The sequence below is a fragment of the Plectropomus leopardus genome, chromosome 6 (genome assembly GCF_026936395.1).
Source record: "Plectropomus leopardus strain MGB_pleo_1.0 chromosome 6, ASM2693639v1, whole genome shotgun sequence".
NCBI lineage: Eukaryota > Metazoa > Chordata > Actinopteri > Perciformes > Serranidae > Plectropomus > Plectropomus leopardus.
In genome coordinates this window covers 5,175,583-5,194,821 of record NC_142181.1, presented here as the reverse complement: position 1 = coordinate 5,194,821, position 19,239 = coordinate 5,175,583, and the positions used below count along the sequence as shown (strand labels likewise).

The following is a 19,239-nucleotide window of genomic DNA, read 5'->3' as shown; positions in this document are numbered from 1 at the left end:
CTACCTGGACGGGTCTACTTAAAACCCCATTTATTATGACCCTCGTACTTGGATACAGGTGCCAAAAGCTGTTTAACCTCAAATCTTTTAAAACTCACTGTGACCATTGTGGAGCTTCCCGGCATTAAGAACAAGTGATATTTATTAGGGCCTGTTTAGATCTGGGAAATGTTCCCATCAACCAAAACAGAGCAGTTGAGCAACAGTCCAGCTCCTCATAGTGGTCCCTTGGGGTCCAGAACAAACGCTCTGTGGTTTAAGTTTACATTACTGTAGTGGTACTCAGGGGTGATTTATTTCACAGAGTTCAGCAAAGGTCAGGTTTATTACATGGCTGAGATGTTTGGAATAAAGGAGTGATTGATGGGGGATTTTTGATAATATGTAATGATGATGATAACACTGCCAAACTCAAAACTCCATAGAAAACATGCTCAAAAAGTGAATTTGTGAGAATAAAATGTACTTTATTTTGTTGTTTGTTCCCATTAAAGTCTCCAAACCCCACTTGAGAGCGACAAATCAATAGTGTTGTTTATTTTCTTACTTTTTAAATTTCTCTATGGCCTACTTAGTCAACAGACAGACTACTGATCTCACCCAAGAGACACTAAACTCTGTCATTCTACCAAAATATCACGTAAAAAAGTGCCAAATCTCATCGCTTTTGTGCCAAAAGTGCAGGCCAAGGTGCGAGCGCAAGGTGTTATTTTTATGCATGTGTCACGTTATGTGGCCTGTGGGAGCCACTTCCATCCGGGTGTGGAGATTCACGCCCCCCGCCTCCCCTCCCTCCTCCCTCCGAAAGCTGCAATGAGAGTCGATGATGGGCTGTTTGCACTTAATCATCGGGTGATAAGCGACACTTTTCTTCTGTGCTGCACACGGTGATTCATTAGGCAGACTGGATGGTAAATTGTCTATTGGAGCTAACAAAAACCCAGTACACTTATAGCCCCACTGGGATGATGACGACGGCGTGTTTTTGTGTATTGGAGGCGTCCGGCGCATGATTTGAAACTCTGAGAGGGCTCAAAACTCTACTTTATTACAAGACAGTGTATGAAAAACAAAACATGACACAAGATTCTCCCGCTGTGAGACTGTGATTCAAACCACTCACCTGAGACTCGTATAAGGCCCTCTCTGCTTCAAGCTGCGTAATTATTTTTTGGCGAAAGCCTGGGAATGGCACGGAGACGGAGACAATATTTATATGCAATTCTTAAAGGTGTATACCCAAGTGTAATCTTTTTGGATTCGGGGAAAAACGGTCTTAAGTAGCAGCGTCGTGCATTTTACTTTACTGGCGCGCAAACAACATACAATTGCCAGAATTCCCATTGAAATTCGGAGTTTTTAAAGTCCGAAAAAGGCCAAACCGAAAAAATGGGATAGCTTACTGTTTATGCACATATACAGATTTCCATAATATGTTATTGATTTTTTTCATTGTGTTTATATGATTGAGTGTAACATGTAAAATCTAGTGAGATTATTTGCAATGAATTCAACCGTTTTACGCGTTTTGGTCCTAGATTTTTAAGACTCCACTGAGTAATTTATAGGGCCATATTATGCTCATAATCTTTTATTCAGTACATCTGTCTCCACAAAACAACACATTCATCTTGAATTCATTTATTCTGAATTAGTTTATTCTTTATTAGTATGAATCTTGTGAGGGGAGCTATGGGGGGCGAGCAAAAATATTGCAGAAAAAAAGAAGAGTGAACTCATCTGGAGTCATCTCTAAAAAGTCACGAAACACGAGACTACAGCCCAATAAAATCGATTAACCGTGGACTACACTTTATGACTCGTTTCCGACCAGGACTCAATTAAAAGCAGAGGCAAAGTTCCTTTTATAAAAAAAAAACCAGTGCTGGCATGGAGGAAGAAACATGGAGCAACAGATTTTTACAGACCCAAATGTGACATCATTAAAAGGACATTATCGAAATTTGCTCTCATGCATGCGAGTGTGAGTGCATGTGTGCGTAAAAATGAGCAGGGTATCGGCTCTAAATCATGCGTAATGGCAGAATGGTGTAGCTGGATGGATACGCACATGGATACTTCAGCGCGCTGTGTATTTGCGCTTGTTTGTCAGACGCCCCGACTTGCAGGTCATAAATTCGGGTTGTTTAACAGTATCAGCCCCCCCCTCGTCCACCATCCACTAATCTGTCTGTCTGACTACACAGCGCACACTCACTAGGGACCGCATCCTGTTTGCTGGTCGGACTAGGAGGTGTGAATATTCAGCCAGTGAGCTATGATAGCCTGGCAGATGTGCCTCTCACACACGCACCACCTGTTCCTCATCACATGGAGGCTTGCAGCACCAACAAGCATGACATATTTTAGTATTTACAATTAGACTTAAATAGTCGTGTGATTTTTGCAATAATTAAAAAGTAATTTTAAAAACATCATTTTGCAGAGTATGCATGCATTTTCTGCAACTAAATCACAATGAATAAGACGAAAACCGTATAAAGCTTCCATATGTGACCTTCTCTATTAATTTGCTGGAAATGCATCTCAAAGACTCAATTATTCCTGACTCATGTTTAGATAAGCCAAACTCTGGCTCTAATTGCGCATTTCCTGCTGCATTCCTGACTCGTGCGCATTTACAGGTTGTATCACAGGCAGACATCTAAAAAGGGGAACTCATTTTACTATCATTCACGCCAAAAATAATCAGACCAAAATAACTAAACTGCATCCACTGCAGGAGCTGAGATCTTTGTCATTGCATAAAGGCAGGATGTTCTATTTAATGCAAGCCGTAAAAGCTGCCAGAGCAACAAAACAAGACGCGCGTGATGCTCCTGCAGCCACTGTTATGCTGATGCTGATAATAATGGTAATAAGAGGCGACCCGCTCAGTTGTAAAGCTAATTTTGTGCTGCAACGGAAAAGGGCCTTTCTTCCCACACTCAATATGCAAATGCGAGAAGTCTTGCAGAGTTGATGTTTATTCATACAAAAGGAATCAATTTGAAGACAGAGTTGAAACTCTGGAGAGAAAAGCAGACCTTTTTTTCTCACAATCACTATTTCCGAATTGCGATCCATGATGATGGAGTGTGTGATAATAATTACTGCAGGTAATTAGCGGGCAGAAGCGATCTCCAAATGAGTGTTTGGTTTATTTTGACACCTCTGGGTGAGGACCTACATTGTAGGAAGAAATCTGCATCGTTTGTCACCAATAAATACGTTAATTTCTGTAGAAAAAGTGGATTGACAAAATATTATTATTTCAGCATTGCGAGCATTGCGTGTGGATTTTGTCTGTTTATTGGTGGGTTTTTTTCTGCTGTGTGCTTTCAGAGGCTGGGCGTGGCTTTGAGTTCTGCATGCACTTCTGTTGCTTATGCTGCTAATCAACTGCAGCACACCTGCCACCTATTCCACTCATCAACTGCAGCACAAAAGGCCTGGACTCACTTTTCCATGCTGCCAAATTGTTTTTCAATCTCTCAGTGGTACTTTTGGCTCATCTCCAGTGAAGTTTTTGTTGAAGTTTATTCTGAGCTAGCTGCAAGAATCATTGTTGTTTTTTTGGATCCATGACAATTTGCTCTTTTTCAGAGCTCCAGCGCCTCTGCCACAGTCCACCCAGCCTCCCACCACCTGTGCCCTCCCAAACACTGAAATCAGCCAACTTCATCCATCAACAAACTCTACAATAAACCCTTTTTACCCCATTGTTTTCTGGTCTTGCGTTTTGTCACCACATGTTTTGTCACCACAGCAAATCCTAACAGCTTCTCTACATTGTGGGGCATCAGATCTGTTCGGTTTGGAAAGTGTCCTGCAGTGTAGTATTCAAGTATTCAATGTATTTATTTATTTTTTTACGTGTAGCAAAACAATAGTGTACAAATGTAAATAAAACTAAATGACTGCGAAAAAAGTGCATTACACGATAAAATGGCGCCATATGAGCTTTATGAACTCTTGTATCAGAAGTATTTAGGTCCTTTTCTAATAGGCCTAAGGGAATTTACTTAGCTCAGGTGTGGCTTCAGTTTTTTGTTTGTTTGTCCTGACGCTCCCCAAAGGTTACCATATAGTTTTCCTTGAACCTGACGTTGTAAAATATGAATGTGTAAAACAACTAATTATAGATGTTTAATAAATGTAACAGTAATGCAATATTTCCCTTTGGAAATGTGTGGAGTAGGCTATAAAAGTAAAGGAAAGACAAGTTTATTTGTTTCACCTTTCAACAATAGTGCTGTCAAAGTGCTTCACATGAGATATCAAAAGGCATTCAGGACTTTACTTTTTTTTATTGGAGAGCATGGTGGCTGTGACTTCTTTGTTTTGTTTTGTTTTTAATAAAAGCTGGGAATGCATGATTTTCCCTTCATCATAAATAACCATATTTTACACTTTCTGGCTATGATAAACACTGTGATTTTGAAGATTTTAAAAGAAGACAAGCCTTTCAAACCCACTTGTGGTTTTGGTGGTTCAGACAGTATTCAAAAAAATACAAAATACAACCAGTCTTAAAGTTGAATGTACCTCCCCAAAGCCAAAACAAAATATAACTCTCTCCACAGAGCTTTAAAATGTATTAACAGTGCGTCCCCGTTTTGCACCACCCCCTCCCCTCTCATAAATAACAAACACACCCTCGTGACAGAAAAACAGAAGACGATATACAAACACATGAAAGAGTAAAATAAAAGATATTTAAAAAAGTTTTAAAAAACGAACATTTAACATGAGAATAAAAAATACAGTGCAGTGCAAGATGTGAATAAATAAAACGGGAATACTCATCTTAAAGTACTTGAGTAAATATAGTTACAATCCACCACTATACCTTGCCATACAGTTCATGTTCAGAAAGCCTAAAAATACAGTAGAAGTTGCCCAACGCGCACACATGGCACAACGTGTTTCAACTCTCATCCATCCTTCCTGGAAAACTCCCCGTCTCCCTCTCTCTCCTCTGGGCTCTTTGAAATCTGCCTCTCGCCCCTCTCATTTCTGTTTACAAGAGTCAAATTGCTTCCACACACTTTATTGCTAAAAGCCGATAGATGTGCACAGAGCGCAGCGCCAAAAGCGGTCACGGCACACGCATTTTTTTACTCGCGCGGTAAATACCTCGACCGTTAAACATCAACACGGAGTCATTCTGATGAGTGGTCTGAGAGGCGACAGTCTGACAAGCTTCTCTTTGACTCATCGCTTATTATGAGTCTGACCCGCTGCTTCACTGATTTCGTGCATGCCTGAAATGAATGATGCTCAATGGAAAGTTGGCCAGGCTCCACTGCTACTCTTCCTCAGAACACAAGTGCCCCCGCTGTGCCCCTGCTACTACTGACTGATGCTTGTTTTAATTGCGAGTATTTCTTTCGTCTTACAATGAAATTTACAGTTTGGCTGGTCTGTCTTGGAGTTTGCACCCTCCAAAAAGGCAAACACAGTCAGAGAAAATCAGGCAAGAAAGGAGAAGATGGGGATGGGGCCTAAACTACTTAATCATAAGTGGTCACTGGGAGAATATGAACATCGACCATGCCAAGTATACGGCACCAGTGGTTCTTCAAATGGGGCTTGGAGCCTCGGGAATGGAGGAATAAATGAGGAAAAGTTTATACTTTCACTATTTCCTTTGCCAAAATCACTCAAACTAAATCTGTGTCTAACATGCAAAACCATGGTGTGTGGAGCTAAAAGCCAATGAAGAAGAGGCACAAGAGGAGGTTTAATTTGCAGAGAAAAAACCATTAAAGTGTTTTTAAATCATTTAAAGGTCCAGCGTGGAGGATTTAGGGGCATCCAATGGTGAGGTTGCAGAATCTAAACTTCTCTGTGTGCCATGCATGCAGGAGAACATAAGGTGGCCGTCACGGAAATGCAAAAACGCAAATGGCCCTATCTAGAGCCAGTGTTTTGCTTGTCCATTCTGGGCTTCTTGTATAACAACATGGCAGACTCCCTGGAAGAGGACTCACTTCATATGTACGTATCAGAGGCGTGGACTCGAGTCACACTTGAGTCACAAATTTGATGGCTTTATCCAGGTAGCCGAATTGACTTAGTACGGCATCGGTCTAAACTTGGCATGCTGGATGAAATAAGTTGGGCGGCGTCCGGACTGAGACTTGGCATGAATGATGCCTCAAAATCAGGCCAAATAAGCTGGCCCGATTCCAGCTGCCAACACTACCATCACTGGACCGTTGTCAAAAATGATCTGGCCCAGCACTGATCTAAATTTGGCAAGCCAGACGAAATGCGTTGGGTCGCATCTGGTTGCCCAACTTGGCTGAAACTTAAATGACGCCCCAGAATCCAAAATAAAATCAACTGGCCCGATTCCCACTGCTGACACTGCCATTACTGGGTAGACTCGACAAAATCAAAAAAAGACTTGCAACTTGTCCCAGTGACATGTGACTTCGCTTGGACTGGAACCGTTTGACTTGAAATTAGTTGATTTCTTCCCCCAAGCCCAAATATTAAAAAGTATGTAATTTAAAAAGTGTGCAACAAATCAATTATTTTTCCTTAATTTTCTGAATCAACTAATGTAAACACAATTACTTCTCAGCAGATCAACACTTAACTCCACAGATGATCCACTTTGTATGAACCAATCCAGCAGCATCCTGTCGAGTTGCAGGAGAGAACCATAATGAACTAACATTACGTTAATGAGCGCCACTTGGAAAAAAAAATGATACCAAAGATAATTTGTTCAGATGTGTAGGCTATCTATGCACACATGGAAGGACAACAGTGCAGTCGTCTATGAAAATATTAACACATTCTTTGAGCTGATGCTTAGCTTACATTCGCTTAGAAGTGGAGTAACTTTCTTACAACTAAATGCAAATTTTAGTAAGCATTTGTGATTTTTGCAAATTCTATGTTAGCATTACTTTTATGTAAGAGTACATTATGACTTGTTTAGGACTCCAAACTAAGGAATACAAGTTTAGTCTTAAATTAGGTCTTGACTCAAGACTTGAGTGGAAAGAATTAAGAGTTGTGACTTGTAAAACACTGGCCCTGTGTCTGGTTGCTATAAACGTCTCATTCTAAGGTAACAAAAACACAATGATCCCCCTTTTCAGGTGATTATAAGCTCATGAAAACATAGTTGTGAATAGTATATACAATTTCTGCCAATAGGTGCCCCTAAATTTTACACACTAGACCTTTAATGTGCCAAGACAACTGATGTGTCTCTCTTACTATTCTGTAATCAGTAATCACCACTTCGGATGTAAAGTAGCAGCAGAGTACCACTTTAGAACAAACTCTCAGATGTTGTGGCCTGAACCAGTTGATCTATTCAGAGCTTCTTGGCATGAAAGCTTTTGGGAATCCCTCTCTGCCCATTTCTTTTTTTACCAGGTCATCACCTGCTGTCTTAAATTCATGCATGCTGTTTTTTCTTTCCCTCTCTCTGTTCTCCTGCTCTCTGTTGCCCCTTTTGAAGTCTTTGGGAGTCCTGTGGTTTTCAAAGGGTCAGCAAAGGGCAGCTCTACTGTCCTATCGAGGGCAGGCCGCGGGACAAACCCGTGTTACCACCTGTCCTCGCCGCTCTGTGTCAACACCGCTGGTGTCACTGTATTCACACCTCGTCATCTCACCCCCTGCCGCTCATACATTGTTCCTTCTTGCCAAAATGTGACTGAACAAACGCACACACTCAGGGCAGAACTTGTGCCCTCATACACACATGCAAGAACGTGTGCACTACTAGTGTAGGACCCCCTACTGTCTGACAACGGTCACACAGAGACAAATCAAGGAGTCCCACTGCTAAAATCCCACCCTTTCCTCACACTTCACATTGCGGAGGACTCATTCTGGCCCGATCCCAAACCAGCGGGGGTTGTTTGGTTGAGAGAAAGGGCTGCGTCCTGGGGAGAGAGTCAATTGCAGGTCCGGGGTCACGCAGAGAGTGGGAAAAGGCAGCCAAAAGTCCTTCAAGATGAAAAATTAGCCTTTCAAATGACAGCCAAAGATCAAAACACTCAGAGCAGCAGTGGGTGTGTTTCTGATGCTTCCATTGAATAGATTCTTATTCAGCCACAGTTTCATGTCCTGCTTGCCCGGAGGGAAAACTCCCGAGATCTGGCAGGGAAGCCAAGGTGGAGGACGATCCAAAACTGGACACCAGGCCTGAGTCTGAGTCCGACACAGCCAGCTCCTCAAACTTCTGTATCACTTTCCTCACTGACTGGAAGCAGATCTCCCTTTGCCACCGGCCTCCGCCAGCCCCAAAAGGTCGCCTATAGGCCGAGTCCTTACTGAGGAACACATGAGGAGGAGGGGGGAGGCCACAGTGAAGCCTCAGTCGACCCTGGCCTAAGCCTAGAGATGGTAGAACTCCAGCAGGGTTAAAGCGTGTAGGCAGCGTGGCTAGATGCTCTCGGGTCAGAGGGTTGTGGAAGCTCAGGGCTCCCCCTCCAATGTTGAGGAAGACCCCAAGGGTTTTGATCTGAGGCGGGACAGTGGAGAGTGGCTCCCGGCTCCCATCATACACTGCATAAAATGATAAGCCCTGCCTTTCAAGCCACCAGCCAACAGAACCATCCAGTGAGCTCACTCCTGAGAGAGACGGAGAAGTGACATTTCATATTTAATGTGCACAAGTATATTTTTTAAATAAAACATAAAATATATAAGCTACATTGAAATACATTCAGAAATTTTGAAGAAAAACACTTTTTTGACATACATGCGATGGGGAAAAACGTCTTAAGACCTAAGATATGTAGGAATATTTGGCAAAATGCATTTACAGTTTAAGGTAATGTGGAAAGGCACAATATCAATACCACTACAATCAATTACATCAACAATAAAACGATTTTCAGTGTCAGTCTGATTTGAACTCTTTTCATTGGTTGAAGTTTCTCTTTCAAAACTGTACAGTGGCAATCCCTAATATTTGGTACGAATGAAAACATGTTGAAATAAAGTTAAACCCGAGCTGCAGATATTGGAACAGCTTGTTCCAGTAACATGAGTAAGAATGGAAATCACTTCTCCGATGTTTAACCACTGATCAACTGTTTGTCAAAGGTTTAACCACTTGGTGGCACTATGGACTATGAAGTTGTGTGTGATGACGTGTGCATGTGTGTATACATGCGAGTGTGGCTTTAAACAAGCACAGGCTTGCTGACTAACAGTGAGGGTTTCTGGAAGCAATAACCACACTGGCATCAAACCAACCAAAACAAACCGAGAGAGTTCTTACCGATCCTGTAGACAGAGCTGTTACAGACATCCACCTCCCAGTAATACTGTCCTCGTTTAATGACAACGTCAGCGCAGACCTGGGGCAGGGCCAGCGTAACCCCGGGGTCAGAGGTCACTGATCTCCTGGTCTTGTTGTCTGGAGGTGGGCCAGGAGGGTTCTTGCCTTGGTAGGTGACGGTGAGGGAGGAGTTGGAAACATGGAGGCATGGAGGGACAGTTGAAGGGTCCAGAGCAAAATGTAGTCCTAATGCAGAACAGAGGGCCCAGGAAGAGAATGTTTTGCCTTTTTATTATAATAATCCATACCTTCATAACTAATATTTTATACCTTTATTAAATGTATTTTGTTTGAGCATCAAGAATGATTCCTGACCAAAGACCGACTGCTCCATCTCGTCCTCTCGCAGGTCTACAGCGCCATCAACTGGTGCTACCAAGGAACTGGCAGCATCGGAGCCTGGGCCAAATGGGGAGAGTTTACACAATTCTGTAGGTTTCCATGTTTACAGATCGTATAGATAAAGAGTCATTCTTAGAAAGTGTTTGGACCTGTGAATACATCACCACACTCACCGCGTAAACAGCTCTGTGCTGTCATGTCACCTACATGCTGGCAGGATTTGTCCTCCTAAATATAGTAAAAATAGAAATAAATTGTAAATCCAAAGCAGTGGCATATTTTAGGTCACATAGAATGAAAGTCTCTTTCACCAAATCAAAATAAATCAAACATGACATGAGAAGAAACATGAGAAAAAAGGAAAAAAACATTTTCAAAGCAACATTCAGAACATGTTGTTGAGACCTGAGATTATGAATGAAAATTTAATGTAATGTGATATGTTAAAAATAAATTAAAAAAATGCTAGCTGGGTATACATTTTATTGTAGGTCTCTATATGATATATTTACATTTTACATTTTTATACTGACAAATTACAGCCTACCTTCACATGGGCCAGCAGACAGTTTAGGATTTTAATACTTATACATTATTATTATTATTATTATTATTATTATTATTATTATTATTATTATTATTAGTATTATACTTAAATATATATGTAATATTTTTATGTGAAATGTCTACCCTTCCTATTTTTTACTTATTTTGGCTTCTCTTATTATTAGTTTTAGTGCACACCAGCATTTTTTTCTGCAAGGCTTCAATGTTACTGCATGTATTATATGAGTATATGGGGTTGGATCTCTCACCTGAGCATGTTCAGGGTAGTCTTCAGGTGCTCCCTCCTTTGTCCCTGTCTGCCTGTGAACACAAACAGGGCTCACGATGGGATGGTTTGGGAGACAGGAAGTGGCGGATGACCAGGTCCAGCATGGCAGTTCCACAGGATGTCGACAGCGTGGGCACGGCACAGAGCAGACGGGCAGGCCGACATTAGACCTTGTTCCCTCTCCAGCTGCTACACAGTGACCACACATGGTGTGAGAGCACGGCAGGAGCAGGACGATGTCATGCTCCTGGTTGCAAGCAGGACAGCAGGAGAGCAGCTGCAAACAGTCTTTATCCTCATCGTCCAGCCTGTTAGACTTTTTTGCTTCTACATCCGCGTGCTTCTGTTCTTTGAGGTTTCTCCTGGGATACAACGTCCTCACTGACATTATGGACAATTAAATACATTCTTTAAATGCCCTTACTTCCTTGAACATCTTATATCCTGTCTCTTTGTCCACATATTTTCAGAGACATCCAGTTAGATAGAGAACATGAAAAAAGTCCACTTTTCCATTTCTTCCTCATGGGGACATAATACCTGACTGTATATCGTCTTCAGTAGGCCTCAGTTTGTATAAAATCAGCATCAACAATCAGTTTTTCCAGAAAAGAGACACAAGGGCGGCATCTGATTGTCAGGATATCCTTTTGCTAGAAAATCACAAAGATGTTCTTTGAGTAGAGATGTCCCGCTGTGGCACAAAATGACAGAGTTCACTCTTCTCTAACAGACTGCAGGATATAAAGATCTGTTGAACAGATATTAACAAATCCTCCCGTTGAGTCATCCTCTCTGTCTGCCAGCTGCCTATTGTGGCTGAAATAGGTAGAAATGCCAGAGAGCAGATAAAAGACAGACAGAGAGAGAGAGAGAGAGAGAGGAGCCCAGCCTTTTAAAAGGTACTCATTGCTTGGTGTTGCCATGGCGATGGCTCTTACCATAGAGACGCACAACTGCAAGATAATGTGCTGCATTTGAACCCATGTGCACACACACATCTAAATGTTAACAAAGAGCTCATTACTGCCACGAGGAAGAGCCACACCACTTAGACAAAACCTCTGTGACACCAAGGACAAAATAACACACACATTTTTTCTCCTGCTCTGGATGCTTTGCTTCTGTTTCCTTCTGGAGGATTATCAGTGAGTGGTCCACCCTCAGGATGACATGATGTGAAAGATATTTGTCACAGCGCTTTGTGATTCACTGCTAGTGAGAGGCAGACGGCTCATTGTCTCCTGGCCCTGCGGTCAGCGTTGCCGGGCTTGTGCAGTCAAGGCCCCGCAGCTCTGGATCTCCCTGCCTGAGGATCTGAGGCTGCAGAATCAGTAACACCTTTTAACCCAGAGGGACTATTTGGTGCATTTTACATGCTTTTCATTCTCTGTTTTTTTTAAAAATAATTTTGGCTTTGTTCATGCATATGGCATGAATTTTGGCAAGATTGTGTATTTTTGCTTAATCTTGGAATTTCCAGCTCAGCTCCTACAAACCCATGAAACCCATTCAAACTGTGATTTTTTTTAGCCCACAGCCATCAAAGCATTCAAACACTACTTTGCATGTAGTATATTGAAAACTCAGAATTTCTTTGTGTTTTTTTGTCATCTAAAAACATAGTGGCATCATGACAAAAACCTAGCATTTCAAGGTTTACATTTTCAAAAATAAATATTTAATATTTATAGTTGGACAATAAAAATGGAAATGCTGCTCTTATTGAATCCACCCCACCAAATTTTAGATTTGAGTTTGAAGCGTGACAGAACAAAAAAGGAGGTGGTGTCTGTGCCCTTTTCAGGGACAGATCTCTTTGTAAGAATCTGTCATTTGGTGAGACACATATTCAAAAGAAAAAACTTTTGAATATGTGTCATTTAAAATGGAAGTAAAATTCTCTCCATGTATCTTATATACTGTTATAAAAAAAATGTTCTCCAAATTTTCTTGATGATTTTACTGAGATTCTTTCCATTATTTGCACAGAATATGACTGTATAGTCATCAGGGGTGATTTTAATACACACATGGATAATGTCTGTGAGAAAAATGCCACACAAGTTTCTGCAATACTTGAAACATCTGATCTTTGTCAACAGTGAGAGAGCTGACCCACAATAGACGACACACTCTAGATCTAGTCATCACTAAAGATGTTAATATTTCAAATGTCACTGTGCTGGATGTTGCTCTGTCTGACCATTTCTGTGTATTTTTTGATCTGTCAGTAACTCCTATAACTGTCCACGGATCAACAAATGTTTCAAAAAGATACTTTAGTGAGAATACCAGAACACTTTTCAGGGAAGCCATCAAATTTGAAACTGACACAATTTCAAACCATGTTGATGATCACTTGAACTCCTGCACTTCCGATTTTGCAACTGTAATTGACGCAATTGCTCCTGTTAAGGTGAAATTGATAAGTAAAAGGGAAGAGGCACCATGGAGAAACACTCCTTCTGTAGTTCTCCAAAAAAACAGATAATTCTGGCTTTGGATGACTCATGTGATTTTCACATTTCATGGGAAAAGGCATGCATGAATTTGTGTGTTTAAGCGTACCTGCTCATGGAAATTCCTGGAGGAGACAGATTCGCTGTCATTGCATTATGCAAAATGGATTTCAAAGTAAACAGACGGTAGCATTGCGCAGTTAAGTTATACAAGCAGGAGCAAGAAAGCTGTCATTGTTTTGCATTGTGACACCATTTTCTTGAGGACCTTTTTTATACAGTTTTGACGTGATAATAGCGTCTTCTAAATTGTTTTTATGGCATACATTTTTGATTATGAGGTGGATGGTAAAAAAGTGGAGTGACCTGATGTCTATCAATTATCCTTTTTGATACTACCATAAGTGGTTGCCAAAGTCAGAGATTGAGCTTCTTCTCCCTTTTTCCCCACCTGCACTTCACCCCTGGTAAGTCTAGTTTGTATTTTAGTCCTGTTTTTTTAGTTCAGTCTTTGTTGGATCAGACTTTATTGCTCTTTATGGCTGTTGCTCAGGGCGTCAAAAAATGCTGCCACCCAGTGCTATACCGCTGTGCATCAGTATCTGTAACAAAACTACTGACCAAGCATCAGTATTTGACAAGTTGGGAGTGAGAAAGTGAGAAAAGGTTTACTGTCCCTTAAATATAGAATTTTCAAGCTGTATTTACTCTATTTACCTAATACCTTTTTCTGGATCCAAATCATGGATCTTAAAGGTTGCTGAGATGAGTCCCGGCTGGGCTAGACCAGGTCATTCAAAAATGCAACTCAAATTCTGCTCCTGTTTGTTATCTCTTAGTGTAAATTTGGCAAATCAAACTTGTTTCCTTTGGAGAAGAACAAACACTGTTATTAACACAGGTTAATATCATTGTTTGTTGTTGTACACATTTGTGTCCAAGTGCTGGAATTCATTGGAACCCTGTTTTTTATGCAGCGATGATGATGATGATGATGGTTATGTTGTTATTGTTGGTAGTAGTACTTGTTGTTGTAGGAGTAATAGTTGAGGTAAAAGCAGTGTTGTATTGGTGTTGCTCTTATTATAACTCAGCCCATCTTTCGTGTAGCATGATATGAAACAGCAGATGTGACAGATGAACCAATGAATAAATGACTAACTTAAACATAATGACAGGGAGTCCTACATGTCTGTATCATCATGTCATAACTGGGTTAGTTCTGTCTGAGTCTACACGGTGCCTCTCATGTTTTATTTGCTTTGAGGATCGAGAGTCAAACATTAACTTTAGACTAAATCAAATATTAAGCCTGCGTGCTCTAAAAGGTACAGCAAGTCATAGTGTCGTACGTGACCACACGTCATTTATGACACACCACTTTATTAAACCATTGCTAAACTATTCAAAACAGATGAAAGGCCTTCTTCACCAAACCTGATACCTGGGATTTTATCTACATTTCTGCTGGATACAAATTTATTTTGGATTATCTGTGTTGTGAGCTCCCTTTGGTGAAGTTGAATGGAAGAAGGATGCAGGTTGACGGACCACAGCTGAGAGACACCATGCACCCAGAAGTGGGTTATGGCTTATAGCAGTAAGTTGACTGCTTGGATTTATTCTCTGTATAACACCTGTTATTCTCAAACTGTGGTTTATGCACACTTACGGTAGTGAAAATGTCATTAGATCGTGTTAATGTTAGAACCACATCTGCAATACAAAGCTATAATCCATTAGGATAATCTTGGTCTTTACTTTTACTCTGGAAAGTGCTTACCAAGGACATCAGTCTTTATCTGTAACACTTCATTCATTCAGTTGGAACTTTCACCTGTTAAAGTCTGTCTTGATGACAGATTTTGTCAACATTATTGATTTAGGAGAACTTGTCAGGGCTTGTGGAGATTTAATATGAGAAGGGCTCTATGTAGCGCTTGTTTGGCTACCCTTCTCAAAGTACCGCGAACCACCTCTCCTACTTGCCACAAACCTGACAGATGCGTCATGTCAGCCTTAAGTTTTGAAAATAATGGAATAAATCTGTGAAGAAAAAACAGAAGTACATGCCAGGGCGAAACTTGTGGGTGAGATTTCGACACGATAAGAGATTTGGGAAAAGTTGTGATCCAACAAACAAAGTTCTTTCCACTGAGCAGGAATTTGAGAAAGGATAATTACAGAGAACTCAGATAAACACCCTATAAGAATCGAATACAGACAGACAAAAATCTGTCTGCTGCTGCTGCCACAAAGGAGCTCCATGGCAGCCCGAGAGTCATTGTCACCATGTGCTTCTGTAGGACTCCTGCTGCTGCTGATAGGAGTGATTTCCTCCCATCTACCTGGAGTCCAAACCAGACCCAGTGACTTTTGGTGCAACCCTCAAGTGAGGAAAAATATGGAGAAAAGGGTTGACGTGCTGAGGAAAGACATGGTGAGAAAATATGCATTGCTGCTGGTTTAAGGATGCAGAATAAAAAAAAATTAAAAAACACAGACAAATAGATGCTTCTATATAGAAAAACAACAACAAGTTACAAGAGCTAATAATTTAAGCAAGAAATGTAAAAAAAAAAAGTTAAACCTGGAGTAATTGAAGTTAAATTTGCATGTTGATATATGTTTTATTTTCTATACGTGCATAAGAGTAACAAAACTTTGTTTATGTCCTCAGGACACCTGCGTGGGTGCAGACACTCTGCCCTCTGCAGTGCAGCTGCCATGTGTTTCAATACACACAAGAGAATGGGCAAATAAAACTGTGAGTACTACCTGGCATCCATTCAATCATGTACGCCTTCTGTCAGCACGCTGTTTTAGCTCAATTACAGCCTCACAGGGACACTAGCATGGCTGTGGACTCTTTGTCGCTAACCCAGACACAAACTACCACATCAAATACTAATACTTTGTTGCACCTATTTGTGTGTATGCGCGTGTAGCTGCAGCAGAAGCATGCAGAGGTGGTTGGAGCCCTCCAGGTGTTTCAAGACGGAGTGCAGGGTGCGAGGTCTCAAACCACATCAGAATGTCAGACCTCACTGTTGCAGAAACTGGGGCATCACATCACAAATTATCTGGCTATCATCAGCAGTCTTCAGATACAGGTGATACACATGAATACATCAAAACACTTCGTGGTTACAATCCACACGTTGTTAAATGCATTACACATGAACGCACAAAAAAAAGATAAACACTGAAGTTGTTCATTGCCTTCTTCCCACATTTTTGAAAGAGATTAAGCCAATTCTCACAGGTTTCAAGGGTTTAAAATGAAAATGTCATATTATAACAGGAAAACATCTTGTAAAAGTGTGAAAAAACATCTTGACAATGACAAGAAACTTATATTTTTTTTTTTGTCCTGGAAAATCTGCACATCTGTAATAATAAAAACAAGTGTTACAAAGTCAGAAAATAGGCTAACAAACATGTCAGACATGCTATGAAAGTTCTATAATAGTTCTGAAAAGCAAATGTTAGTGTAACTTTTCTTCTATTGACTCTATTTTTTGGGCTCTTACAGACTGTCACAGTGACGCCATCTCATCCTGCAACACAGAACTGTTCCAGCCTGAACAGTACTACTGAAGTGCTAAAACAGTACAAGAACCTGCTCAAGGGAAAACTGACGCGCTTCGCTTATGACCTCCAAGAAGGAGCTTGCAGTTAATTTGGAAAGTAGCTCATTTGTGCAGCTGAGCTGTGCTACCTGAGGACTAATTCAGGACACAGCAGGATATCAGGGGAAGACCAGCACACTGTAGACTAAGGGAGTCCATCATGTTGAAGGAGACCCCAAAAAAAGAGGACTGGGGTTGGTTTTGCTGTTTACACTGGAAACAAAGACGGATACAGACATCAACCAGTGAGTAAATTAAATTCTGTAGTAAATTTAAAGTTTAAAGTTCTGGTCCCATCATTAGAGACAACCCAAATCCCAGAAAACGCAAACCTCAGAATCAGAATCAGAAATACTTTATTCATCCCTGGAGGGAAACTGTGGGTTGTTACAGTCACTCTGATGCCAGCATACTTAGAAATAAATACAAGCACAAGCACAAGTTTATAAAAAAATGTAATATGTACAGTAAAAGTAAACAATTAGCACTGTATGTATGTATTTAATTGTTTTAAAATGAATCATATATAACAATCTAAATGTAGGAAATAGTAATAGACAATTAGCACTAATATGTAAATATTTAAATTATAATATGGATAATGTGTCTTCTCTTGTTTCTCATTGCCTTCATCTTTGAAAAAAAGAAAAAAAGAAAATCAAGCCAATTTGCTCCAGTCAAAGAGTTAAAACAAAACTATTCGAACTTGTCCATGTTTGAAAGCAGCTACATCTATTGATGATACACTTACCAGTTTATTACCAAAAACATTAATCTCCATTGAGGCGAACTAACAATATATTTTTTTCATGGCCTCACAAAATGATTCAGTTCCCATTCCTTATTAAAACTTCAAATTAATTATTGCGTTCTCACAAATGAACAAAGTCACGGCAACTACAAAAGTTCTTGTCTCCACACATAATTCATTTGTGGCCACACAAGTTTTCAGGAGTTCAGTGTCTTCCAGGTGAAACTGATCCGACTGGAATGCTACTGTTGTGCCTTGGCTTCATGTCACGTGTTTCCATCTAATATCATAATGACTCACTTGCCTTTGCAAATCCCACAGCCTGAGCATTTTGGCATTGTGTGGCAGTGCACTTTGTTGGTTATACTTTTTGCAATATGGAAACAAAACTTTAACTATTGCTCCCTCTGTGGGTGCTACATGAGAGGTGCTCAGTGTTGGGTTCAGCAGTGACCTGCCCACATGGAAACAAGGAAAAATAGGCATCTTGACTCTTCTTTATGGATATGTAGAAGGCCGGCAAAGGTTACTGAGTTTTTTTTAACCACAAGGCCACAAGTAAGAACTTATAAAATATATAATATTATATCTATATCTATATCTATCTATCTATCTATCTATCTATCTATCTATCTATCTATCTATCTATCTATATCTATATCTATATCTATATCTATATCTATATCTATCTATATATATAATACATAAAATAATAAAAAAAAATAATAATGTAACAATTATAATAATTATTATTCTTTTAAAAGAGATAATAAAAAGGGGGAAACATTTAAATGCAAAAATGATCTTCAGAATATGAAACAGATACAGTTAAAGATGCACTTTGTGATTTTGTTAAAGCACTCAACGGCTGCCCCATATTTTTTTTTTTTTTTTGACCGGTTCACTATTAATGATGTGAAAGTCAACTGAAAAGTGTATATTTAAGTTTATCATGTTATATTTGAAATCTGAGGAAACATCAGTGTTGAAAATCTAAACATGTATGAATGTTTGCACACTGAGAGTTTGTCTACATTACTTTTATAGATTTTGTAAATGTATTTGCATTGACTTGTGTAAAATAATTTATCAGTATGTATATATAATATATGTAATAATACAGCATTATTTTTTTCAGCAAAATGTAGCCTAATTCTTGCTTAATCACTGTAGCATCACAGAAAGATGTTCACATTCTGCTAGTCAGACTGTGTTGTGTTTGTTCATATATTATTTATTTACTGGCCGAATTTATTTTGTTTGGGAAGGAGCCGGGCCATTACAGCATTGCACTATTCTGTATTATTTGTTAAACCTGTTAACTTTCAAACTGAAAAGCAATTATTCTTTAAAAATGTAGAAGAGGAAGGTGAGAAACCTGTTTGTTTTTCCACATTATATTGTATTTTCATTTCCATATGGACCCATGCAAGATGTGATTGTTACCATAAAATTAAAACATTAAAATATACCGACTTTTTTTTTTTTTTTTTTTTACACAGGAAGTTTCACAACATAAAAATAAAGCATTAATCTATCACACCTAAAGTGCATTTAATATTTAGTATGTTTTCTTCTTTTATCTTTTTATATGATCTGAAGTATTCAAATGTAACATTTAAACTTCACATCACAAATGCACATCAAGTTCCAGGTTGTAAGTGGTTAATATTTCTCATGGATGTATTTCTGTGCAGGTGGCTGAAAGAATGCAGCGATCTGATTGGCTCAGCCAACCTGATCATATGACCCAAAGCAACAGGCTGGAAATAAAAAGGGGCTGCAAGGAAAACACAGGAAGATCCGAGCGTTAGACAGATTTGTCAAGCTATACACACACACACACACACACACACACACACACACACACACACACACACACACACAATATATAA

The 19,239-nt window shown here is 39.9% G+C and overlaps 2 protein-coding genes and 1 long non-coding RNA gene across 5 annotated transcripts; 2 read left to right on the top strand and 1 right to left on the bottom strand.

Annotated features, from left to right (window-relative positions):
* The first annotated feature begins 2,629 nt into the window (after nucleotides 1–2,629).
* On the top strand, nucleotides 2,630–3,861 carry LOC148189305 (uncharacterized). The gene is made up of 3 exons (XR_015776707.1): nucleotides 2,630–2,875; nucleotides 3,346–3,500; nucleotides 3,607–3,861. It is a non-coding gene; the product is annotated as an uncharacterized LOC148189305 (long non-coding RNA).
* A 272-nt stretch (nucleotides 3,862–4,133) lies between these two features.
* LOC148189304 (uncharacterized) lies at nucleotides 4,134–11,341 on the bottom strand. Its single transcript, XM_088078572.1, has 5 exons — nucleotides 10,480–11,341; nucleotides 9,838–9,892; nucleotides 9,638–9,721; nucleotides 9,263–9,508; nucleotides 4,134–8,607 (listed from the first exon to the last, which is right to left on the bottom strand). Exons 1-5 carry the CDS (start codon nucleotides 10,885–10,887, stop codon nucleotides 8,078–8,080), a joined length of 1,323 nt encoding a protein of 440 aa, XP_087934698.1. The 5' UTR covers nucleotides 10,888–11,341; the 3' UTR covers nucleotides 4,134–8,077.
* A 2,960-nt stretch (nucleotides 11,342–14,301) lies between these two features.
* Nucleotides 14,302–19,216, top strand: LOC148189303 (erythropoietin-like). Of its 3 annotated transcripts, none has more exons than XM_088078571.1 (5): nucleotides 14,302–14,561; nucleotides 15,268–15,401; nucleotides 15,642–15,728; nucleotides 15,910–16,074; nucleotides 16,497–18,815. In XM_088078571.1, the coding sequence occupies exons 1-5, from the start codon at nucleotides 14,549–14,551 to the stop codon at nucleotides 16,641–16,643; spliced, it is 546 nt and encodes a 181-aa protein (XP_087934697.1). In that variant the 5' UTR covers nucleotides 14,302–14,548; the 3' UTR covers nucleotides 16,644–18,815. The 3 variants fall into 3 exon arrangements, 2 of the variants coding, with proteins under 2 accessions (XP_087934697.1, XP_087934696.1); XR_015776761.1 differs by lacking the exon at nucleotides 14,302–14,561 and adding an exon at nucleotides 19,042–19,216 and having other exon boundaries at nucleotides 14,622–15,401; nucleotides 16,497–16,838; XM_088078570.1 differs by lacking the exon at nucleotides 14,302–14,561 and having other exon boundaries at nucleotides 14,622–15,401.
* Nucleotides 19,217–19,239: the final 23 nt, after the last annotated feature.

Bases quoted from the DNA above. Each gene is read 5' to 3' on its own strand.
- LOC148189303 (XM_088078570.1), top strand. From the start codon at position 15,228: ATGGCAGCCCGAGAGTCATTGTCACCATGTGCTTCTGTAGGACTCCTG. The intron at 15,729-15,909 runs GTGAGTACTACC...ATGCGCGTGTAG, and splicing joins GAGAATGGGCAAATAAAACT to CTGCAGCAGAAGCATGCAGA. The intron at 16,075-16,496 runs GTGATACACATG...GGGCTCTTACAG, and splicing joins TCAGCAGTCTTCAGATACAG to ACTGTCACAGTGACGCCATC.
- LOC148189304 (XM_088078572.1), bottom strand. From the start codon at position 10,887: ATGTCAGTGAGGACGTTGTATCCCAGGAGAAACCTCAAAGAACAGAAG. The intron at 9,509-9,637 runs GTCAGGAATCAT...GTTCTGCATTAG, and splicing joins GATGGAGCAGTCGGTCTTTG to GACTACATTTTGCTCTGGAC. The intron at 8,608-9,262 runs GTAAGAACTCTC...CGTCTCTCTCAG, and splicing joins CAGCTCTGTCTACAGGATCG to GAGTGAGCTCACTGGATGGT.